The sequence below is a fragment of the Lissotriton helveticus genome, chromosome 4_1, assembly GCF_964261635.1.
Source record: "Lissotriton helveticus chromosome 4_1, aLisHel1.1, whole genome shotgun sequence".
Classification (NCBI taxonomy): domain Eukaryota; kingdom Metazoa; phylum Chordata; class Amphibia; order Caudata; family Salamandridae; genus Lissotriton; species Lissotriton helveticus.
Genome location: NC_136063.1, coordinates 529,158,815 through 529,183,887, shown reverse-complemented (window position 1 = coordinate 529,183,887; position 25,073 = coordinate 529,158,815). Strand labels below are relative to the sequence as shown.

At 42.7% G+C, this 25,073-nt stretch overlaps 1 protein-coding gene across 1 annotated transcript in view; it reads left to right on the top strand.

The window, feature by feature from the left end:
- The window catches only part of LOC144828023 (uncharacterized), a 1,462,897-nt gene that overhangs the window by 557,671 nt on the left and 880,153 nt on the right, over nucleotides 1-25,073 (top strand). The window contains exon 9 of the mRNA XM_078686162.1: nucleotides 4,826-4,972. Within this exon, the coding sequence (XP_078542288.1) occupies nucleotides 4,826-4,972 (147 nt within the window). The remainder of the gene's footprint in view (nucleotides 1-4,825; nucleotides 4,973-25,073) is intronic.

Here is a 25,073-nt window from a genome sequence, read left to right as displayed (position 1 = left end):
AAAAACTGACGAAAGGCCCATTAGCGGCAAAAAACACACGTTAGTCACCCCAACCTGACTTTTTTGCCTCTAGAGGCAAAAATAGACTAAGTCCACAGTCAATGAAAAATAGGAAGTAACCAAATGGAATGCAGAATGGAGCAGCCAGGGCTAAGTGCAGCACAGCACAGATCAACACCCCTCCAAGCCCCTCAACAACCAGGATGACCAGCCAGAGTCCCATTGGAAGCGGAAAGTCAGGGCTACATCTATGAAAAGAGGCGCATCGCTGTGCCTAACCAGTGATGCATGACTTTTCATTGCGCACTCCATGCAACACCATGGGATACAAAACCTTGAAAGCACGGACAGTCTCCGGGGCCCGGAGACCCCGCTGGGCCTGTGTCTGGGAACCAGAGTGGGATGCGAAGGTGCTGTGGAGTCGCTGGGCCGTGGTGGTGGACATTCAGGCACAACGATTGCCCTTATGGCCCAGGATGCTTGTTTTCGATCCAGGGAAGACATGGCTTGGCAGTTCGGGCTGGACTGTTCCCATGAGGCACAGAGGCTTTCAGACTGATTTGCATATGGCCATGTCTGAACTGGGGTGGCTGAGTGAGCTAAAGAATGGTGATGGATTAAACCCAGATCAGTTGACTGGGGGTGAGTGTTTGATTTGCTCAAACGCTCCGTCCATCATCCCCTTTTGTATCGCTTTGTTCGCCCTAAGTTGGCAGGGTATGCTCAGACGTGAGTCCTTTGCTCACTTGGCCACTGGATTCAAGATAACCTGACTGATGAGGATTATGAATCCGAAACCGGTCCCAGGATGCTTGTTTCTGATCCAGGCAAGACATGGCTTGGCAGTTCGGGCTGGACTGTTCCCATGAGGCACAGGGTCAGACTGATTTGCATATGGCCATTGCATATGGCCATGTCTGAACTGGGGTGGCTGAGTGAGCTAAAGAATGGTGATGGATTAAACCCAGAACAGTTGACTGGGGGTGAGTGTTTGATTTGCTCAAACGCTCCGTCCATCATCCCCTTTTGTATCACAACGATTGCCCTTACCTGGTAATGACATCTGGCAGGTCGCATGGAGACACACAGCTAACCTGTGTGAGAAGACCACCTTGCGCCCCTTGGAGCTGTGAACGGTAGAAGCGCTCCTGCGCACCAACATAGGGAGGTCTGCATCGCTTACTACGATCCACCACTACCAAGGGGTGCATGGAGGAGATTATCAGTGGTGTTCCGCGCCTCTCTGGCTCACATGCCGTATGATGTTGTGCTGTCCGGTCGCTGTGGAGGGTGAGGCCCCTGAGCTGTACCAAACTTGTATGGTGGGAGCGGTGCAACTTTGCGCCTAAGGGGCCCTGTTGCCACACCTGCATCGGGAGGTTCCCCAGTCGACTGGGTGGCGACTGCTGTACCAAGGATTGTGAAATTCACCTGGATGAGGCTCCTGATGGCTGAGTCACAGATTTGGAAAGAGTGCAGTGCACTCATCCCTGGTGTCAATGTGCAGGTGAGGAGATTGTGGGACGCGTAGCAGAGTAGGCCCGAGGCGAGTCCGGCCAGGCCTAGCACCTGTGGGTGACGCACACTGTGCCCTGCGCAATCCCTGCGCTGTGGCTGGCCTACATCACCCACTGTTACTCGCTGGGGAACTGGGGAACATGGAGTCACCACTGTCAGATTGGAAGAGGCATTCAGATGGTGCTGCCTTTCCTTGCCCCCTGTTAGTTTGCTTTTGGTTGTAACCCTTAGTTGACTTACTCTTTCCACAGCCCTGCACCATCTGGTTGCTGCTGCTGCTGTCCCCATCTGCTGCTGCTGGTTCCTCTGAAACGGAGGTCAGGTGTTCGAGTCCCTCCTCCACCCGCAGGCTCTGCCTGTTCCTCATCCCTGGTGGTCCAACGGTAGAGTGTCACTGTTCTACAGCTTGACTGCCCTCCTGTTCCTCTCATCTGCTGTTCCTGTTCATCTTTCTGCTCTTCTCCATTGGTTTCCAACCTTTTTCTTTATTTTTATATCTTTGCTGTGTTTGGCTTTGTTTTCCTGTCCTTATTTGCAGTTCCTTTTTCCGTACCCTCACCCTTGTTGCCCTTTGCAATCACCCGCATACCTGCCCCCTCCAGTGTCCTTTCCTGCGTTTCCCACGTCACAGCTGTCCAGCCCCCCTGCAGCACTACTTAATGGTAGATGCTCTGTGGCCTTGCGCAGTGGGCATGCCACTGGTGTGCCGAAGGGAAGCCAAAGGCAAACCCGTCTCTGTTCGTACGGCCCTGTACCATGCCCAGCACCAGGGACCCTGCCTCTCAGACACTCCACTGCTACGACGCCAGCACTTTCTTTGCCCTCAACCATGGACGCCATGCTGCCTGCCATTTAGTATTACTGAAGAATGCCTTTGGACCCTGCGCCTGTCGAAACTGCAAACGCACCTTCTGCCACATCAGCACACTGCACACCCAGTTGACCAGCAGCGCACCAAATTGGCTCAACTCCATCTTCCTCAACGTGTGGTCCCTCCACAAATATGCCACTGACATCTGGGACCTCCTCAACGCCACCTCTTCAGACATCGTCTTCTTCACAACTTCTCCACCGGACCAGTCATCGCCATCCCTGACGGCTACAAAATCACCCGCAAGGACCACTCCGACCATCCAGGAGGAGGCATTTTGCCATTGTCTACAAAAGCACACTCCAACTGACAACACACTCTAATGCTCCAGCGGTGACCATGGAACACCTTCACTCCCAGATCCAGACCAACCCCAACACCATCTTCTGTGGCACCCTCATCTACAGGCACCCCCGGGCTATTGACCACCATTCACCGATGCCATCGTAGTCCTCAGGGCACCCCATGCTCTCCCATTCACTGACTACATCCTACTCAGAGACCTCAAGTTCAAACTGGACAACCCCAGTTACCAGAACACCACTCCCCTCCTGGGGAAACTCACCAACATCTGACTCAATCAGCTAGTCACCACACCAACCCACATAGCTGGACACGCGCTCGAGCATGTCTTCACTTCCACCCGGCAACTTCAACTACAGCTACACCACCGGACTCTCCTGGACCGACCATCATTGTATACATCATGTCTTCACCATGCCAACTTTACACCAATGCCATCATCGCCTCCCCTCACAGCTAGATCAAGGCCGCCGAAGAACTTCTTGTCAACTCCATCAGCATCAGCATCACCACTCCGCCAACGCTCACAGATGACAACACCGCAGTGTGCAACTTCCACCAATGGATCTCCAACTGCACTGACACCCTAGCACCCTTCAAGAAAAGACAAGGCAAACAACACTCTAAGAAGGCCAACTGGCTCACTCCCGCCCTCCACTAGTGCAGAAGCACCTGCAAATGTCTCGAGAAGTGATGGAGCCACAACATCAATCAACTCCGCAACACAGTCACCCTTGCGCCATGGCGCAAGGGAGCCTGCTTTGGCACATGGCAGTCATTGTGCACCAGTGTTGGTGAAAAAGACAGGGGGACTTATTCATGAGCCCCTTCAGACAGTTTCAGTGCCCTAGTGCATCATTTCCCTGACGTACTTGCAGCGGGAGTCTTGCTCCATGTTGCGCCGTATTTGCAAAGTGACACATCTATATGCGTGACCTTGTGAAGCCCTGTGCAACATTATACCGGCATCAGGTAAGATGTATGCAGGGTGGGCATTGTCACGCAAAAAATCCTCATAGGAGTGGTGCTGTGAAATCCATCAGATTTCACTGCAACAATTGTAGGATGCCACCGTGTCAGTACCTTACACCTGTCTCATTGCAGGCGTAAGGTTGACGCAGTGCCACAGGGATAGGCTGACCTCATGTATTGCTGGAGATTTGTCATGCTTGTGACACAACTTACGCAATGCATGACTTTAGCGCTGACAGATACTTTAGGATTACAGACTTATCTGTCATTGATTGCGACATGAAGCGCCGTACAGTGAATACAGCGCATCCATGGTGTTGCAAGAAGGGCGTAGTGAAAAGTGTTGCAACGCTGTTTTGAATGAGGCCCAGGAATGTGCCCTATCTTATTGATGGTGTGATTTCCTGCCCTGTAGTTTTGTCGCAGGGCAGCTCAGCAACATTCCTTGCAGCGCTGTCCAGCACCAAAACCTTCTGAAATGAGGCCCCAAATGTTTGCACCATTTTTAAGACCAGCTTTTTTCTCGACTAAAAAACGGCTTCTAACTGCAGTTAAAGGCAGTTTTTGTGGTTTTGCACCATCAAAGAAATTCCTTGTAAATATCATGAAGTGGGGTTAGCAGCCGTATTTGCATGGGAACCTCACATCTCACAGTGGTGATCTTAAAAATTCATGTTTTCACCAGAAAACTGCTTCTACCAGAGGTTAGCGGTAACTTGTAAATAAGGCGATAAAAAAAGCTGCCGTAATATTAAAAAAGTGATGCTACAGTGGCGTTAACTCCTTGTACATATGCTCCAGTATGTTGTAGTGTAATACTGTCTACTCAGCAGTTGGAATTGTTTAGAGCGTACTATCTCCTAGCATGAAGTAGCATGTTAGTCTAATTCATTGATTGACCAACACTAAGGGTAGCTATTAGGTTTCAGAGAGAAATAAAGCACACATTATAGTTTAATTTGTACTTTCTCATGTGCAAAAAGTTACTGATGACCACCAATTAAATACTATAGCTTAAACACAGATATGTCCTTGTGCACTTTAAAATTCTCCCCTCCCGTGACTGTGTGATCCCTTGTTGGTTGAAATGTTCATGATTGTGGTACTGCAAGCCTACAATGTATTATTATAAGCGTCAGGTATTCGTTGACCCTTTTCCAGATTCAGCATCACAAAAAGTTGATCGAGCTGCTTCACCAGAAGAACCTGGATGCTATGGATCTCATCAAAGAGAAGGAAGAGTTGATTTATGCACTACAACATCAAGTGAAAGAGGGCCACCTTGCAAGGAAAGAAGCTATTTTTCAGGTAATAAAATATGGTATCTGCCTAATTTGAGCAGCTGCTACACCATCACTTATGTTAATAACCTCTTTCAATTTATGAATTAATAGTACCTTGTTTAGCTGGCTCCTTAAGTAGTTTGACTTGTTGTATTCACAAGAAAGGTGAGTGGGACCAAGGATGGCTTGCTCTCATTTCAGGGAAAAAAGAGCAAAATGGTGTTGCTTTCATTTGATAATGGGATTCTGTAATAGATATGTTTAATCCGTTTGGTGCTGATGACGGCTCCCGGCCGTCATGAGTTACGGTGGGCGTGTGCTGATGACGGCCGGGAGCCATCATGACCACACCCGCGATCTGAATGTGCCGCACAGGCGCAGAATTCCGGCCGCAGCCAGGGGGTTAAACACTCCCTCCAACACATTTTCCTTATACCGTATAGCATTGCAGAACTTGATGGCTGTTCAGGGGTGCTGGTGCTGACTTTTGCTCTGCTGATACCTGCTCCACACACATGATGATGAAATGTTCTATATTATGTAGACTTGGGCTTTCTGTCCTTTATAGCCCAGCCCTATGAAAGGGTCACAAAATAGGTACTGGAATAAAAAAAAAAAAGTTTCTTCCCCGACTGTCTTCTTTGATTTTCCCTGATAAACTTGAGGGTGAAAATAGGAGGCACCCACTGAAAAGCACTATGCAATAATAACCATCTTTACTTAGGCCTACTCAGAGGAAATCAATGATGGATAGGTTAAAGGCTCCATCCAAAGTACCAGCTAATTGCCAGTTACACCCTTTATCTAGCTCCAATTTTAACAGGTCAAGACAGTATCACAGAGGAGAATCACAGTTCTATAAAATGCTCATGTTAGTATGTCAGTGTTCTATATCAAAGCTTGCGTGTTATTCCATCTGAGGCCCCACTGACTGATATTACCCAATGCCACTGCACTGGACAAATCACTCAAAACCCTAAATCCAAACTTCCTCCATAACTTCCTGCTGGCTTATCACATCAAACAACACTTCTGCCCCTTAAAAGGCTTCACTGTTCTCCTTCTGAGGCAAAGTCATATCACACTACCAACCACAAGCAATTACAAAAAAATGTCAACAATCTTTTTAATTCAAACCTCACCAGCATAAAAACCTACATTGATGTACAAGCCTAAAAGCCCATCTCCATCAAACTAAAGCCCTCTGCACTTTGGTAGATCAAAGAACTCAATGATTACACTGAGCCTATCTACTTCAAGTCGGGGCCCTGTTGAGGCTTTACCCCCATCTTTCCTCCTCTCTGTAGACTGGGGGTCTTGTGGTGTAGCTTCTAGATCAGACCCAGTGCTCCTTCACCCCTCACTCGCAGTCATTTCTTGTGGCTAAGTAGCCAGTATAGTTTCTCACCCATTCTTTTTCTGATAACATAGAGCCAAGATGGGTTTCCTGTTGGCAGGTGGATTCACAAAGTTGGTAATGGCACTGTCATGCCGTCCATGGTTGCAGGGATGCTGCGGGTGCCACAGGGCAGATGTTAATCCTGGCTTCAGTTGATGCCGATGATGAAGCATAACACTATTGAGTGTGTGAGGCATCCTCTTCTATTAAAGATGGCCTCCCCATTTTAAGTGTTCCCACACTGCATACAGTAGGAGTTGATTGATTCTGACTAGGGTCTTTTTACCTCCTCTGTCCCCACTGGCAGCCTACCTTTTTGTTTTTTTGCGAGTTTTGTTTTGGAGGAATGTATGGGTAATGTATTGGTAATGATCCTTCCTGTCAAGCAGACAGCAGCCCTGGTTGTGAAGTAGACCTCTGGGGATACTTCAAACTGCAATCACAAGTTGGTCAGCAGCTCCCACTTTTATACAGATTTGACCAACAGAGGATGAGGATTCTCTGTCTGACTTTAAGAACCAATTTGGTTCTGTTGCTTTTTCTTGTGTCTTCTGAAGCTCTCTTCCATCCTCACCCTTTATCTTGAGTGATGCACTTCGCAGCAGGGCCGTTTCAGGCTGAAGCAACCACAACAGAGGCACAAAGAGTTGTGAGCAGTCTGCACCTGACTATCAACAGCCACACATAATAGGAGTCAAGGAGAGACATAAAGGGCTGCTTCCCTTCTAAAGGACCTTTCACACCCTAACAACAGAAACTGCAGTCTCACCCCTCACCTCTGCCATACACCAAAGGGCAGTCTCAGAAAGACTGATATGCTTTCTTCTATAAGAAAGGACCTAATTAAATTTGCAAGGGGAAGCCTCTTCTCCCACTGCAGTGCCTGGTTTCTTGCCCTCTGGTCTAAGGAATGTCAGCAATATTCTTCCACTGTCTGGGAAGCCAAATACACTGCCTTCTTGTGCATTTAAACAGGTCTGGGGCTTCCACAATGGAAGCCACCAGCCTGTGACACTCTGGTTTACTCAGGAACGCATTCAGTGCATACTATAGTTCACTGTTTTAAGCGAACAAGGGAACCCGCTGGGTAAACAAGGACCAGGGGTATTAGTTTATAAAGCAACAACGGTCCTTGACAATTTTCTGTAGGGACTTGGAATGATTATAGGCCACAATCTGCGCTATAATGATAAGGTGTCCAGCCGGACCCTGTTTATTAATCAATACACAATAGAAAAGGGGATTTCACAGCACACAAATTTACAGTGACTGACTGAAAGGGTATTTCTAGAGCGCACTAATGCCGAGGCGTCTTGGCGCTGTGTAGTGTGAGTAACAGTGACAAAGTTTACCGCAGACGTCCAAAAAGCCAGGTCTTAATGTGCTTACGGAAAACCTGATGGTTGGGTATCTGCTTGAGATGTATAGGTAACAGAAGGAATCGACGCTGTGGTCGTGTCTGCAATTCCTCCGGCGGAGTCCCGTAGTCAATTAACCAGGAACCTCTTGTTGAAAACAATGTCTGAACCTAATAGTTCAGTTCACGGGTCCAATGCGGGGCAGGATCGCGCTGATCAGAGGACTACGGGACTCCGCCGGAATTGCAGACACGACCACAGCGTCGATTCCTTCCGATCCTGGGCCATTCCCGACCCTCGGTACCAATGCACACTGCCCGACACTACGATGTTCGGCAAACCCCACGGAACCCTGTTCCTTGTGCCTTCATTCTAGGCATAGAACCACCCCTTGTTTTGGAACGCTCGATACCAGACGCCTTGGACCCAACTCACGACAGTTGTACATATGTCCAGGCTTATAATTCAGGCAAAACATTGTCAGTCCTGATGATGATCCTTCATTTTTAATGGGATCAAAACGCCGTCGACAGTTGATGTAGTTATGCACTAGTTCTCCATCGTGTGATCCAATTGTGTTGTACTACATGAGCACAGCTAGATTGATTCTGCTACTTCATTAGTGTCTCACTAGTTTTCTAACTTTGCCTGAGATACACTTTATCCTTGTAAATATTGTCTGTCATGTTTTATTGTTGTGTGTACTGGATGCAGGAGTGCGTCCCACTGTAAATTTGTGTACTGTGAAATCCTCTTTTCTATTGTGTATTGATTAATAAACAGGGTGCGGCTGGACACCTTATCATTATAGCGCAGATTGTGAATGTCATGAAATGTAATTCTATGGATTAACAATATGCCCTGCCCTAGGGAATGCTTTTGCTTCTCTCCCCCCACACATTATTGTACATGCAAGTGCCATACAAGGAAGAATTCGAGCGAATGCCTAGGATTTATTCCAGAAGTTGCATCTGTGAACTCTTTGTTGCTTCAGCAAAGTTCCAGAAGGTGACACTAACATACCTCATTACAGGCCGTGTACACCAACTGTTGTCTTCTTCATCCTCACTAAGCACAAACATTGGCTAAGCCTCTTTCATAATTTAAGGGTAATGCAGCAGTTGTTCTCATGATAGGGTGATGTCGCTGTGTGGGTTTATAACTTTAACTTAATTTCAAAAATATTTTGGACACAAATATGGTCTAATGAATATTGGTATGATGAGCATGTTGTGGGATAGAATATTGCAGGTAGGAATATCTTTTTTTAAGGGAATAATATCATTTAATTTACTATTAATTGTTTTATATAATATTGATGTTTTCCTTCATTTTGTAATAGTTTATGCACAATAAGCTATTAATATTTTATTGTTAATTATTTATTTTCATTTTAATTGAGTTGCTTTCCATTGGTACTGTTTTTAAAGATTTTTTATTTTCTTTATTATTTATTGTCCGGTTGTTGGGTTTCCTGGTCAGTGAGGTGGGAAGTGTTTTTTCACATATTTTGTTTTTAATATAGGTTTTATATTTTTATCGTAAATCATGTATTCACTTAAATGTTAATAGTTTAATTAGATTATTTAGTATATACATTATTTAATTGATCAATAATTTAATATTGCTTTAATTGATATATTTGTAATTTATATTATATTTTTAATTATTTAAAGTTATTTTATTGTTTAAATTATTCCTTTTTTTATTTTAGTGTATTATGTTCAAGTTTGTTAAAATGTAATTCTTTTTATTTGTTGTGACTTACTTAATTTTGTATTACATTTTGTGGGCTGTTGGGGTTTTTAGGGAGGTGGGGTTAGAAACGTTTTAGATACATAATTAAACTTTTTTCAATAAGTACATTTAAAAAAAATCATTTACATATTTTTTCAGACTATTTTGTTTACCTAAAATGGTAAATATTTACTTTTATGTCATGTTATTCAATATTTTTAATTCTATTATGTTTTTTATGTTAATTACATTTTATTGATGCATTTTTTGTTTTGTTGGGTTTCCAGGGAAGTGTGAGGGTTCTTTGGTTAATATAGTTTGCTTTGATTTGTGTTTAAAATTTGAATATATAAATGTGTATATATATGTGTGTGTATAATCATACATACATTTATATATATATTCAATAATATTAAATGTCTGATTTTGTTTTTATTTTCTATTTTTTAAATAGTTTAATTGCTATATTTTCAATATTCCTTTTTATGTTATCATGTGTTTAAATGTTATATTAACTATTATATATTTTTCAATATTTTATATTTTAATAGGTTAGTTAACATTATTTTTATTGACTTACTTTTTATGTGTATTTATTTTGTTATTCTAGTTTTTTTCTAAATTTGTATAGAGAATAGCTAGTCTAATCCCCTCCAAAGCCCAATACTATTGCTTAGGTTAGAGTGAGAATAGTACATTTTATGACTCCAAATGGTAATATTGTTTGTAAACTATATTTTGTATCTTTAAGTTGGAATGTCATTTTTTGATAATTATTTTTCTTTTATTGGAGTTTAATTGCTCAATAATCATTTGACATTCTTATGCTTAGTATCTTTTCTGGGGGTAGAAATGTAAATATTTTTCTTTGTTTTAAACTTGTATCTACTTTTATTAATATTTGGAGGCTTTGTTAATTTTAGTATTTTTTAAGTGTTTTTTAATTTGTTTTAGTGATTTTACTTCATAGCTTATTTTTATTTTTATTTTCTATGTCTATTTTACCTTTTAGCTTTCTTAAAAAAATTAATTTTAGTCATGTATATTTTAAATATAATCTTAATGATGTAATAACTATTTAATTTAATTCAATATTTTTATTAAAGATGTGTTATTTCTTTCTTTTTTACATTTTTTTTAACTCTGCATTATATTTCTTTTGCTTTTAAAATGTATTACACGTGTTTATTTTATATTTTATATCTGTGTGTGTATATATATATATATATATATATATATATATACATTCTGCGATGAAAGTAAATAACAGCGCGCTCTCGGTTGTAAGTTTTGCTTTTAGCAGGTCTTTATTCCAATGTAGTTACGGGTTTCGAGAGACAGGGCTCTCTTGCTCACACACTGGGCGCTCGTGAAAGGGTGCAATACATAGTCGCCATGAATGTGCATAGAAAGAGGACTGTACACATCATTTTTGGTCACCAGCTTTGACTATGTCTTTGAAGCATTTAGTCATGCAGTGCTTTACGTATTGAATTCATACAGTAAAAAGACATAATTCACAACACATGGATCGTGCACTCAGTAGTGCAGAAATTAATCACTGAAATAACATAATTTCTTTTGGTGTTATCTCTTGAAGTTAAGATTGTATACTAACTAGTCTTTATCCTAGTTCTTAATCAGATGTTAGTGGTTTAATTAGTAATGATTAATAATCTAAGACAAGACCCAAACTGAAGCAACTATCACACATACATTTCACATACTTTAAAAATTGAAGGTATACTGGAATGACCATGTCATTCCAGTTCTTTCACATCTCATAAGAATCATTCTGCTGCTTTCATGAAATACCAATTTTCTCAGATCCTTGGCTCAGGATGCTCCTTTGAAATGAGAGCCAAAATGGGCCAGAGAAAGATGCAGGCTTCTCCTTCTCCCTTTGGCATCATTCCAAACAGCATCATAATCATTCTCTGGACTTCTCTCGCTAGGCTCAATAGAGCTGTCTTTACCTCGCCTTTTCTGGTGGACCATGCAGCAATTACCTCTTTGCACCTGAATGGCATAAACAATTGAAGCTCATACAAAACCATGTGGTGCCATTCGTTCTATACATGCATTCTTCTGAAACCAAAATATTGGCTTAAATCCCAGACTCTCGTACACGAATTGACTTTGGATGGCAGCCAAAGCAATCCAACCAAAAGAACACCCAGAGCAGCCTTTTGTTCTAACAGTTTAGAGTATTAGCATGGTTGTTTAACACACTCAAAATACACAAGCACCATTGTTAAATGTGTACATAAAGTTAAATATAAAATTAGATGGTAAGGATGCAATGGCTTCATCATGCTAATTAAAATAAAGAGTGAGTTCATAACATTCATTTATTTGAAGATATACCTTGCCACACCGGCTGAGCTACGAAACTTAAGACAAGGACATCCTTGAGGAGAAAAATGTTTAGATTTGTGATCCCTCTTTTTAGACACTGGTAGAGCTCAGTCACAATTCCTATCAAGACTCTGCCCTCTGTCTTCATAAACTGCCTGTCAAGTCCCATTAGTAAGCCATATCAGTATATGCGCCTATGATAGGGAAACATAGCTATAGGCACAGAAGGTATGCCATAACACGTAACAAGAAGCCACTCTTTACTATTAACCTGACAGAGGAACTGGCCCTCTCCCACCTACCCTTGTAAACAATCTTCAATCGTTACCCACTCATCTGCTTTACCTAAAATGATCTCTCTCCACTTTTAAGAAGTACAATGCACCCTTGTCTACAGCTAAGTTCCCAATGTAGATGTATCAACTGATCTACACATATTTCACAGCCGGGAATCTCATTCTGTTCATCAATAGAAAGGAGGATAAGAGAAGACTAGAGACTTTCATTGGAATTTCCTGTTGATGTATTCACATCCAAAATGGAATTGAATTAATATAGAAGACAAAGCACATGTGAAGATAACAGAAGAGTGATAATTAGATTAGGCACCTCAATTTTGACTCAAATTGTTTATAGGGCATTATTTGTTTTTGCTGTCATTTTTTAAGTGTTTTGCATAACATTTGTGCCAAGAATCTGCTGCTCACAAAGCTGTTTTTGATTGCGTATCATATAGTTTTCTGTCTGTCCCTTTTTGTCTGCAATGCGCATGTCACAGAATTGATGAACAAAGCTGCAGACCCACCCAACCACGCTCTTTGTAGCGTAGTTGCTTTGTATGTTAGAGAATGACCACGATGCTTAGAAACCAAGGGACTGCGACCCCCTAAAGCTCTAGATTGCTGTTTCATGTTCATCGTAAGCTGGAATTGGAACAGCGCTAACTATCTAGTAGCTTTCCAGATACAGGTGCAATTTAAATTGTTGATCACACTCTCATGAAAGTCAAAATCCACAGTTTACAGCGCCGGGACGCCCCTTTGCTGGGGCAGCTACGCGCTATAAAAGTGGAAATAACATAACATAACATAACTACACAGTAATTATTGGAGTGCTCAAGTACTTAATGCATGTAGAGTCTAAATTGCCATACTAGTATGTAAAGACGGTTCCCCATAGCAGATCATGCCTGTGATTTGCCTGGTGTGTGGATATGTGAATGACATGAGTTTCCAGGACTGACATCTTTTCTCATTTGCTTGAACGACACAGCTTCCCTCACATTGAAATAAAAAAGGACATGCCATATATTTATTTTATCGTAGGGTCTAGACTTTTTAGACCTCTCCCTTCTTACTTCAAGCAGCATAGGTGTTGCAGAAAATGAAAACACAAATGCTCGGTGTTGTGTTTGACTAATAAAGTGTTGTCACAAGAGAATTGGTTCAATTTACTTCTGAACAGTAAGAGTCTCTTCTCATTTCTCAGTTACAGATTTAGAATATTTCAGAGGCACATGGAACACAGGGAAATGGTCATCTGGCAGTCTGTGGAGCATCATCTTGAACATGTTGACCACACATTTGCTTCATACTGTTACCACATGATTTTAATTTTGATACGAAGTACAGCTTTAGTTCTCAGGAAGGGTTATGTTTGATGAGAGAACCAAAATATCACCTAATGGCATGCTTCCATTTTGATACTAGGCCTACGCTATCACATTTCGGGCTGGACTGTTCCCTCGAGGCACAGGGTCAAGACTGATTTGCATATGGCCAGGTCTAAACTGGAGTGGCATGGTGAGCTAAAGAATGATGGATTTAACCCAGATCCCTTGACTGGGGGTGAATGTTTTGACTTGCTCTACATTCTGTCCATCAATTGTGTTTCTTTTGCTTATCACATTTCTGTAAACCTGTTTACCGTTGGTTCTAATGGTAATTGCACATTATTGGCCACTGCAAGCAATGATTGTTGGTCATGTGATGCAATACTTCTTTACTCTTTAACAAGCTTATGCAGAGCCGAAGCGCAGAAAAGGAGTTGCTTAAGCCAGCAGCAGTTAAACTGTGCTGGAGTGTTCAACTTCCTGTTCTGGCACTACATGTGTGAAAGTCCCACGTACCCCACTCCTCATTTGTCGACTTGCATTCGGCAGCAGTGTGCCGGTACGTACTGTGCATCTTTTGGTGCTGATGGGTGAAAAGTACGAAGCTCATGTACTGTGAAATTCACTGGGTCCTGCCACCTGGAATGGAGGGAGGAGCCTTTGAGGACCATGTGCCGTGCACTGGCAAAAACTAACCCAGTTTTCATTGCTTTGTATTAATTGGTATAATTTCCTCTTTTTAACGTCCATTAAGAAATATAAACCATGTCACTCTGTCTGTTTCCTTTGGAATGCATATTTAGCACGACTTTTAATGAAACAAGAGTACCACAAATTCCATTTAAGAGAGGATGTTGATGAGACCCAACTAATAAAATGGCATATAATAACAGAGAAAACAGCCGCTTTGCGGCCACCAACCACAAAATAATCCTGGTTAGAAACATATGAAGAATCATTAGATTGGGGATAGTTGAGGACTAACCTTTGAGGAGTCACTCATATAGTCTTTCCAGCTGTGTGGGTGCAAATCATGTGAAACATTTTTGTATTACCTCAAACACATAAATTGTAACACGTCAAGCTGTGTTACAAATTTGTCAAAGTAATGCTTTCCTTCTTCCTTTTGTTCGGGTACACTAAGGTTGTGGCACCTAGAGGTCATAATATGCTGAAAAGGACATTCTTGCCTACATTGCATATCTTAATTCATACCTACGAACACCGGAGGATAACATTGGGACTTTATTAAAGCCCAGGCTACAGGTGCAGCTCTATTGAACCCCTGATTGTGGAATGCTGACTTTGCTTCTTAGTGTCGTCAAATATTGATTCAACTAAATACGATTCTGTCATCAGCGACGTAGGCATCCCTGCACAAAAATGAAGCTGTAACACAGAGTATTTGATCCGCTGAAGTATTCATGCCAGTAACCACTGTAGATGAGGTCGGAGGAAAAAAGGAAAGAGGTAAAAAAATAGAGATCTTTCTCTGGGTCACCATGTTGGGAACTGTTTACCACTGATGGCCTAGAGCCTCACCTATAACATCCAGGTGGATCTCAAATTGCTCCTTTTGCACTCTTGACTCTCCACTGGTATGTAGATCAGACTGTGCATGCTTATTCCAGGAGTTTTAATTGGATTTGCTACTCAAGTACTGGATGACATTGTGATCGTCCACCGTAAGCATCAATATTAAGCCAGAGTTGTAGTTGTCAAGAGCAGAAACTCTTAATCTGCCTGTAGAAAATGAGGGATAGCTAAACAGGTATGACAAAACAAGCTAGATGGCTCTAACTTCTTCCGCAGTTGAGCTACAAGTCATACATATGTATAGATCTTTATTTATAAAGCAAGAACAGCAGGAAAGATATCATGACCCATGCTGTATCTAACAACCTCTTGATACCCTGCGGTGACACCTTCGACTAACGTACCAGAAACCATGTCTTCTAGAATCTGGCTAACCAAGCAGAGGTCAGTGGTCACAAGTATTCTAATGCTCCATCCACCAGTCACCAGCTTTTCTCGAAGCTATACTCCTTTCCATCTTCCTGCTAGTTGTTTTTCCTCAAATTGACTAACCTGTATGTCTTATCCCACTCCAGCACCAGCAGAATGTGAGATCAAGAGAGCTAATTCCCTCCCACCTGTCTCCAGCTTTCTCAGAAACCCCATCCTTCCACCAATCTTCTCACCAACAGGACTTCCACAAATTAGCCAAATTATGCAGCTATAATACACTATATCATTGGCAGGTTTGGTCATGTGACACCTCTCCATCCACCAATTGCCTAAATCCCTTGTAGCCACTACACAACCAACAACAATTTTACTGCCAATACTTGCAAAAATTGAATAACCCAATTGGCCCAAATGTATTCTAGCACAAGCAGTGCTTGAGATCCCATAACCCACCTGCCCCTTCGACACACTGTACCATGATTCCCACCAATACAATCTCCACTAAACACCCAAAGTGAGTGGCAAAACCTACTCTACTATCAATGGCAGGCAAGGTCAAATAAACCCTGCCCTTTCCACAATTAAGCAGCTTTATCTGGGGTCCCATCCTCCTGGTGAGCGTTTCTTGTCACCAGGACTGCCAGAAGGTGGCCAGCCAGAGTAGCCCAACTCACTCTGTGTCAGTTCAAGTTGAGATCATGTAACCATTTGCTATCTTCTCCTGAGGCCACACCATTATCTACCTTTCCATCCCCTGAACCTCCACAGTGTAATGATCCATCGTGGGCACATGCATTCCAGCACCAAATGCACGTACAGTCACATAACCAGGGCAGGTCTGGGAATCCAAAGCAGCCTGGCACATTTTGTCAGACTAGACCCTGTACGGTGCATAGCGAGTGAGTGCAGCAAGCAAGCCTGACCATTACAAGGAGGCTTGGGCATTCTCCTTTCAAGAAAATAGGGGGAAAATTGTCCATTTTACAAGACTTTTTTCATTATATATTCAATTGTATTAGTTTTTAAAGCATAGTAAATGATGGCCTTACAGTGCACCAGGATACAGGCTCTTTAATGATTTCCTTAATTTCACCCTCGAACCGTGCCTCTCCTATCTCCATAGACCTTCTCTCACATGTATTTCATTTATTTAATAGCATAGTTCATACTAGTGTAAGGTGTCTGGAGCATTTTACATCTCACACACACATACAGACAATAAATCATATGTGTGTAAATTAGTGTATAGAAAATGTTACATAAGACAAAGGGTATTGCAAAGTGTAGGATTCACATGTCATCCACACTGGTAGGCTTTTTTTTGTTCTTGGTCTGGGGAAACACAATCCCAGAATTCAAAATGTAACACAGTGGTTAGGGTTGGCTTTACTAATACTAATAAGAATCTATTTCTACCCAAACAAACCTTTTTTAGCAACATTAGGATAATAAAAGACAGGGAAAAATGCATAACATTCAAACCAAGATTACATTTTTAACTTATGAACTGCACAGCAACAAAAGGATCTCTGTGACAAAAGCAGTAGCCCACTGACCTATACACATAAAATACTGTTCTGTGATCTGCATACTACGTGCTCTTTGCGGCAGGGGTATAAATCCTGTGCACTACCTTAGATGAGTCAAACTGCCACTAGACAAAACTCTGATCTCTACTCAGCAGGTACATTACTGTTGGATATACAAGGAACTCTGTAGTGTTTTTAGAACTGATGCACTGATACAAAACCAGCCCACAGAAGCAAAAAGAGGCCCCCACCCTACCAGCCTCCTGGGGAAATGCCTGTCCAGTCTGATACTGGATATGATCACTGCTGCATTCACCAGTGAGGACCTTCTCCTGAGACCCCACCTCGCATTACCAGGAGCTACACAAACTACCCAACCTGAGTATGTGAGGTCACAAATTCGCTGCCCCTTTAACAAATAACAACTCCTATTTCTTTTAGGATCACTGGACATTCTGGCACAGGTGTCTAAAGCACAGAGCAGATAGATAAGACTCAGATGTAAGTAGATATAGCTGAAAATATGATCTTCATCCTGGATCATAGATCAAAAAGCTACATGTGTTTTTGACTTTCTAAAGGAAATTCAGGAATAAATCACACCTACGTCCTGGAGTAAATGTAACTTAAAGTGAGATGAATGTATATATGATTTAGAAGACCCAGTATGCGTGCCGTACTGTAGGCCCTACTTAGAGTAAATGCACCTGAAATTTAGACTGGCCTACAATGAACATTTCTGAAGGACATTATCAATATATGCACAGGCGTGAAAACTAGCACTACCAAGCGTATATGGTTAAAGAACCTCATCTTTCAAAGAGCATTCTTTAACGAAATTCTGCATATATTTTACTTTCACCCCCTACATGTTGTACTGAAGGGATTTAGATTCCGGCACAATAAAGCTTAAGGCATGTCCAAACTGGGGTGGCGTATTGGGCACAACAATGATGGATTTAACCCAGATCTTTTGACTGGGGGAGAATGTTTGCATTGTCAGCATTCCGTCCATCATTTGTTTGCTCCAACACTTTTCACCCTAAGTGGGATGGGTATGCCCAGACATGGGTACCTTGCTAACTGTGCCATGGGATTCAAGCTAGCCTGGCTGAAGAAGGGTGACATACCCTGAAACTAGTCCCAGGATGCTTGTTTCCGGTCCAGGTAGGACCTGGCCTGGCAGTTCGGTCTGGACTGTTCCCATAGGGCACAGGGTCAAGACTGATTTGCATATGGCTGGGTCCAAACTGGGGTAGCATAGTGGGCAAAAGAGCAATGGATTTAACCCAGATCTTTTGACTGTTTGAGAATGTTTGCATTGTCAGCATTCCGTCCATCATTTGTTTGCTGTAACACTTTTTGCCCTAAGTGGGATGGGTATGCCCAGACATGAGTCCCTTGCTCACTGGGCCACTGGATTCAAGCTAGCCTGGCTGAAGAAGGGTGAAATACCCTGAAACCGGTCCCAGGATGCGTGTTTCTGGTCCAGGGAGGACCTGGCCTGGCAGTTCGTTCTGGATTGTTCCCATGGGGCACAGGGTCAAGACTGATTTGCATATGGATGGGTCCAAACTGGGGTGGCGTGGTGGGCAAAAGAACAATGGATTTAACCCAGATCTTTTGACTGGGGGAGAATGTTTGCATTGTCAGCATTCCGTCCATAATTTGTATGCTGCAACACGGTCTCTAAGAATAGCACAGAGCTTTAGATTGCTAATTCTTGTCTATCGGAAGCTGGAAATGGAACAGCCCTAAATATCGGGGGGCTTTTCAGATACAGGTGTAATTTAGATTGTTGGCCTCACATTTATGAAATTCTAAATACACAGTTACTTTGCTACTACCTAGAAATTATTGGAGTGATCAAGTATTTAATGCATTTGGGGAGAGGAGTTGGCCCAACGGCTAGGGCAGTCGACCTCGAATCTGGGGAACTAGGTTTGAGTCTTGGCAATGACGCTGAACATCCTGTGATTCCGGGCAAATCACTTAATCTCCTTGTGCCTCACAAAAAATTAATGTGTCCTCATGTAATGCAACTGGTGCTATGTAAAGCGCTCTGATACCCGATTCTGGGCAAGTTTGCGCTATATAAAACTGTAATATAAACAAAATTAAAAAAAATTAAAATATGGACCACGTACTAACATTAGTGTTTGTGATTACCAAATAGATAGGCACATGCATCAACCATTTTTGCGAGTGCCAATGGTGAGATTCGCAAAAATCGTCCGTTTGCGCCCGCAAAAATGGCTTCTGCGATGCATCAACCTGTCAGCCTCTTGCAATTTAAGAAAATGCTAATTATTGGGATTTCTTAAATTGCAATTGCATTTAAGGAATTGCAAATTGCAATTCCTTAAATACAATGCATGATGAAATTGCAAATTGCGATTTTGCTAATAGGGGCCACAAATTACCATCAATTTGTACTTGATGGTAATTTACTAAAACATTGGAAAACGCACTATTGGTATTCGCAAATTGCGCATGCAATTTCCCATTCATTCATCCGGTAGGCCAATAGGAATGAATGGGAGACAATTCCTTAATTTGCGAGTCGCAATTTGAGAGTCGCAATTAAGGAATACTTAGAAATCGCTATTTTAATAGCGATTCCTACATGGATAGGCTTTTGAGGGCCCTTAATTGCAATTCCTTAGTACTTGCAATTTAAGACTCGCAAAAGGTTTACTTGATGCGTGTGTCTGAGAGAGTGTTTGCGACTCGCTATTTGGTAATTGCAAAAGCTAATGTACTAAAGTGCTTTTTTTTTAAAAAAAATTACATTTTTTAATTTTTTTTTTAAAGATTCCTAGTGGGACGCAAATAGAACTACCTCATGAATATTAATGAGGTAGGTCTCAGTTTGCGACACATTGGGAATCTCAAAAATCATAGGGATGGTGGCCTGCTGAGGTCAGCAGACTACCATGTCAGTGAAGTAAAGCAATCTTTTTTTGAAAAGCAGCCCGTTTTCCATAAAGGGAAAAGCAAACCAATTAAAAAATATATATATATTTTACAGTCATACTCAAACTTTGAGTTGGTGATAAAATGCAGATGATTGGTGACCGCATTTTGGTCGCATAATATTTGTACAAACCAATGTGAATCAGTATTAGGAGGAGACGCTCTAAACATGCCCCTTTCAAATACTGAACAGCAATTTGTACTTGGTACATACAAAAATGTCTTTTTTGCATTTGCAAAAGGCCAGATTCTGAGAATCGGGCTATTTACACCCATAAAAAGGCTTTATAGATGTGACCCATAGAGTTTATGGCCCATATTTTAGAAATTGCCATTTTGCAATTCCAAAATTGTGAATCTGTAGAAATTGCTAATTGGGGCTCGCAAAATGGAATTGATGTAATTTGCAATTTTCTAATATTAATTCCCATTGAATCGCAATCGCTATAAGCAAATGCAATTTCGCAATAGGAAATCACATATTTTACACTTAAGGCTTATGTCCCTTTGTACAGTAAAATATCCACGAATACAAAGCGATATGAATGCAACTGCTTTGTGTATAGGCTGTTCACATCAGGCTACATAGAATAAAAAAGTCCTCATCACAGTACGCCAAACTCACTGCACCACAACCATAGTTTATGGCACAAAAAGGCTAAAAACGAATATTTTGAGATTTCTAGTAAACAGAGCACAGGTTCTGATTCTCACTGTCAGTTCTTTAAGTAGGATGAAAGAGGTGAGAGGAGTGTGACCACAGAAGTGTAACTAGGAGACCTTTACTAGAGACATGGCCTCTGTATTTGTAGGTGCGTCTAATTCATGTGAACTAGAATCCTGTGCCCCACGCACCATGCTCCCTGACCAGTTTTGAACTTATAAAGAGACACTGCATGGGTATTATGCAAGGTATGGGAGATTTCACTCATTTGTCTATGACGCAGGCAATGCTTGTGGTAATATTATGTAACTTAACAGCAAAAACAAGCATTGCCCATGCAACTAGGTCTGGCTTTACAAGAATGTTGTATGGCAATGTAAATCAGTACAAATAAATACCATGGGAACAAGTGTGTATTTTTGTAGAAGCAAACAACTGTAGAATAATATTGGTGTATGTTAAAAGGTCAGGTGACATGTGCCGAAGGTGCATCAAAGGCAAGCCCCTCTGCCCATCTGTGACTGGACAGTGGTAAGCGCCAGGAACCGTGGCTGTCCGATCACCCACAAGTACTCCGTCGCCGACCTCCGAGCCCTGGACCACGGATGCCACACCAACTACTACCGCACTGCTTCTTGCTTAACGGCAGGACCATTCACCTGCCATCACTGTCTCTTCCCCTGCACCTCGGGACTTTCTGCCTCCACAGATAACCCTGCTGCTCCCACTTTGCCAACCGCAACCCCCAGAACCTCTCTGATGTCTCCTGCTCAGCGACCGATCTCTCTGCAAGCACACCACCAAAGTCTGGGACACCATCACCACCTTCACCTATGACACAATTTACATCACAGAAACCTGGCTCAACCCCTCCACCACAACTCCTAATGGCTACAAGATGGCACACCCAAACCGCACCAACAAACACTGCGGAGGCATCGCCATCATTCACAAAGAAACAACATGCTTTATCTCCACCGAGGACAACACCACACGACCATGGAACACCTCAATTTCCAAATCAGAACAGTGGAGACACCCAGATTGATCCACTTTCAAGTCCGCCCAAACAAATACCACCAGCAACTCAAAGATGCAAGAAAAGAAGCCCTGACAAACCGCATTGAAGCAAGCACCAAACACACCACAGAACCTTTCAGAATCATGAGATTGAATGTACGATACTACTTTGCTAGCTAAATGGTGCATTTTAAAAGGATAATGTTGTATGATGGAACCACACGTCATTTCCACGCAAGTCTTTACCACAACTATGCCCTTTTCAAGCATGCCTTTCCAATGAAAATGTGAGTTTTTTACAGATACATACAAACTATATATATATATATATATATATATATATATATATATATATATATATATATATACATTACATATTTTTAATATAAATTAAAACAAAATTTGTAAAAATATTGAGATTGTAATACTTTTTATTTTTATTTTATATTTTTTAATTTATATATATTTTATATAGCAGGCAATGATATCCTATGGAAGGAAATTCAAGTTACTGGTAAGTACGGTTAAAATTACTTTTCAGCAGGTTAAAATTACTAGTCAGCAGCAGACTGGACTACGGCACTCTCTGCAGGAATCCCAGCCAAACACCTATGACGACTGCAACGCATCCAAAACGCCTCCGCCCGACTGATCGTCAACGTCCTCCGCCGCAGCCACATCACACCCCACCTGAGAGACCTGCATGGCTCCCCGTCAACAAGAGGATCACCTTTAAGCTCCTCACCCACGCACACAAAGCACTCCACAATGCCTGACCAGCCTACCTGAACAGCAGACTCTACACCCCTACCCACCAGCTCCGCCAGCCTCACCCTCGCCTCTGTCCCCCGCATCCAACGAACGACCTCCAGCGGCAATCCTTCTCCTACCTTGCCGCCAAGACCTGGAACACCCTCCCCGCCCACCTACGGCAGACCCAAGACCTACTCGCCTTTAGAAGACTCCTCAAGACCTGGCTCTTCGAGCAGTAGCGGCACCCCCTCCCCTCAGCGTCTGGAAACCTGCACGGGTAAGTAGCGCGCTTTACAAGTACTCTGATTGATTGATTGATTGATTGTAAGTGAAACCAGTCAATGTTAGCCTATGGAAGTAGTGAGCTGAAAGATGCAGCACTGAGGTCTCTCCTGGTAACAGGTGAGTAAATCGGAATTCCTAGTTCAGCTGATTTTAGAGGAATTTTTTTAAGTTGCAAAACTCCACACTTAGAAGAATTTCCAAGTGAAACCAGTCAATATTAGCTTTTTGAAGGAAATTCAAGTTACTGTAACTACGATTAGAATTACTTTTCAGGATCAGTAGTGGGCTGAAAGATGCAGCACTGAGGCTCTCCTGATAACAGGTGAGTAAATCGGAATTCGTAGTTGGGCTGATTTTTGAGGATTTTTTTAAAGTTCCAAAACTCCACACTTAGAAGAATTTCCAAGTGAAACCAGTCAATGTTAGCCATGGAAGGAAATTCAAGTTACTGTAAGTATGGTTAGAATTACTTTTCAGGATCAGTAGTGGGCTGACTGATGCAGCACTGAGGTCTCTCCTGATAACAGGTGAGTAAATCGGAATTCGTAGTTCGGCTGATTTTAGAGGAATATTTGTACGTTTCAAAAATAGACACTAAGAAACATTTCTGGTGAAAACCACACAAAACCACACAATAGATTCCTATGGAAGGAAATACAAGTTACTGGTAAGTACGCTTAGATTTACTTTTCAGGGTCCGTACTGGGCTCAAAGAGGCAGCACTGACATCTCGTGATAACAGGTGAGTAAATCGTAAATCGGAATTTGTAGTTCGGCTGATTTTAGAGGAATATTTTGCTCAATAGTGAAGGAAGCCTGAGGTGACGTGTGCAAACACGCCCTGTGGCTCGTTTTAGGTTGGGCAATTAATTCCTCTTCAATCTTGAGGTCCCCTGTGAGCCAACTAGCACACCAGGTACCTCCAGTATGCGCCAGGGAGCTGCGTTGCAGAGAGGTGTTCAGAGGGCATGCCCCTTTTTACAACACTGCAATGCAGCTCCGTGGCGCTTACTGTAGGTACCTGTTGGACTAGTTGGCCCCTAGGGGACCTCTGGATTGAAGAGGAATTAATTCCCCAACTTAAAACGTGCCACAGGGCATGTTTGCACACATATCACCTCAAGCCCCACACCTACCTTCACCACTGTGCAAATGCACCCCGTAGCACGTTCTAAGTTGGGGGATTAAGTCCCCTTGCATGCTGGGGGTCCCTGAACCCAAATAGCCCACCAGGAACCTTCAGTATGCGCCAGGGGGCTGCGATGCAGCGAGGTGTAAAAAGGGGCGTGGCCTTTTACACCTCTCTGCAACGCAGCCCCCTGGCGCATTTGCAGAGGGGGAACTAATTCCCCTTGCATACTGGGGGTCCCTGGTGGCCAACTCGCCCACCAGGAACCTCCAGTATGCACCAGGGGGCTGCGTTGCGGAGAGGTGTTCCGAGGCCACGCCCCTTTTTACACCTCTCTGCAACGCAGCCCCCTGGCCCATACTGCAGGCTCCTGGTGGGCTAGGAAACTAGGTCCTAACTATAACTACCTACATATATATATGTGTGTATATATATATATATATATATTACCTACTGGCGGTCGCCAGTAGGTATATATAGTTAGGATTTTTTCTCTATGGGTTTTTTGAAAATTCTATGTCTAATAACTTTGGCGTTTGTGGACGGAATTTGCTGAAATTTTCAGGAAAATGGCACATTTTGTTTCTGAGCAGCCCCTGAAAATTTTGGGGGGGTTCGTCAAGGGGGGGCCGAGAAAAAAGGGGGGTCCCAAAACGCGTTTTTCCCATGTTAATTTCCATAGGGCGGTTGGCCTCACTTTTAGCGCGAACGGCTGAATGGATTTGCACGAAACTTGGCAAAATTGTAGGGACTGGTAGCCCGATGTGCCTTTTGTAGGTCTCAATATATGTGCTCCAGTGGATTTTGAGAAATTAACGTTTAAAAAAAGATATATATCTGTAACAGCGGACTGGGCAGCGGCCCAGGACGCGTACTTTTCGCGCAACGGAGCTTTGTGAAGCGAAGCTGATTGGTTCTCCGGCGTCTGTCAACATTCCAAACAGTCCGTAGCGGCCGCCATCTTGTCTCTCGGTAGGATCGAGAGACAAGAGGAGGCGAAAGCGAAGGGGCAAATGACCATAAGGGGGAATAGTAGATCCTCGCTGACCCCCTAGGTTTGATGTGGAGGTTTTAAAAGGGCCCCGCGGGGCAAAAAAAAATAATAATAATAATAATCGAACGGCTGAATGGATTTGCACGAAACTTGGTAAAATATTAGGGACTGGTAGCCCGATGTGCCTTTGCTAGGTCTCAATATATGTGCTCCAGTGGATTTTGAGAAATTAACGTTCAAAAAAAGATATATATCTGTAACACCGCACCGCTTCGCGTACTTTTCGCGTTACGGAGCTTTGCGAAGCGAAGCTGATTGGCTCTCCGGTGTCTGTAAACATTCCA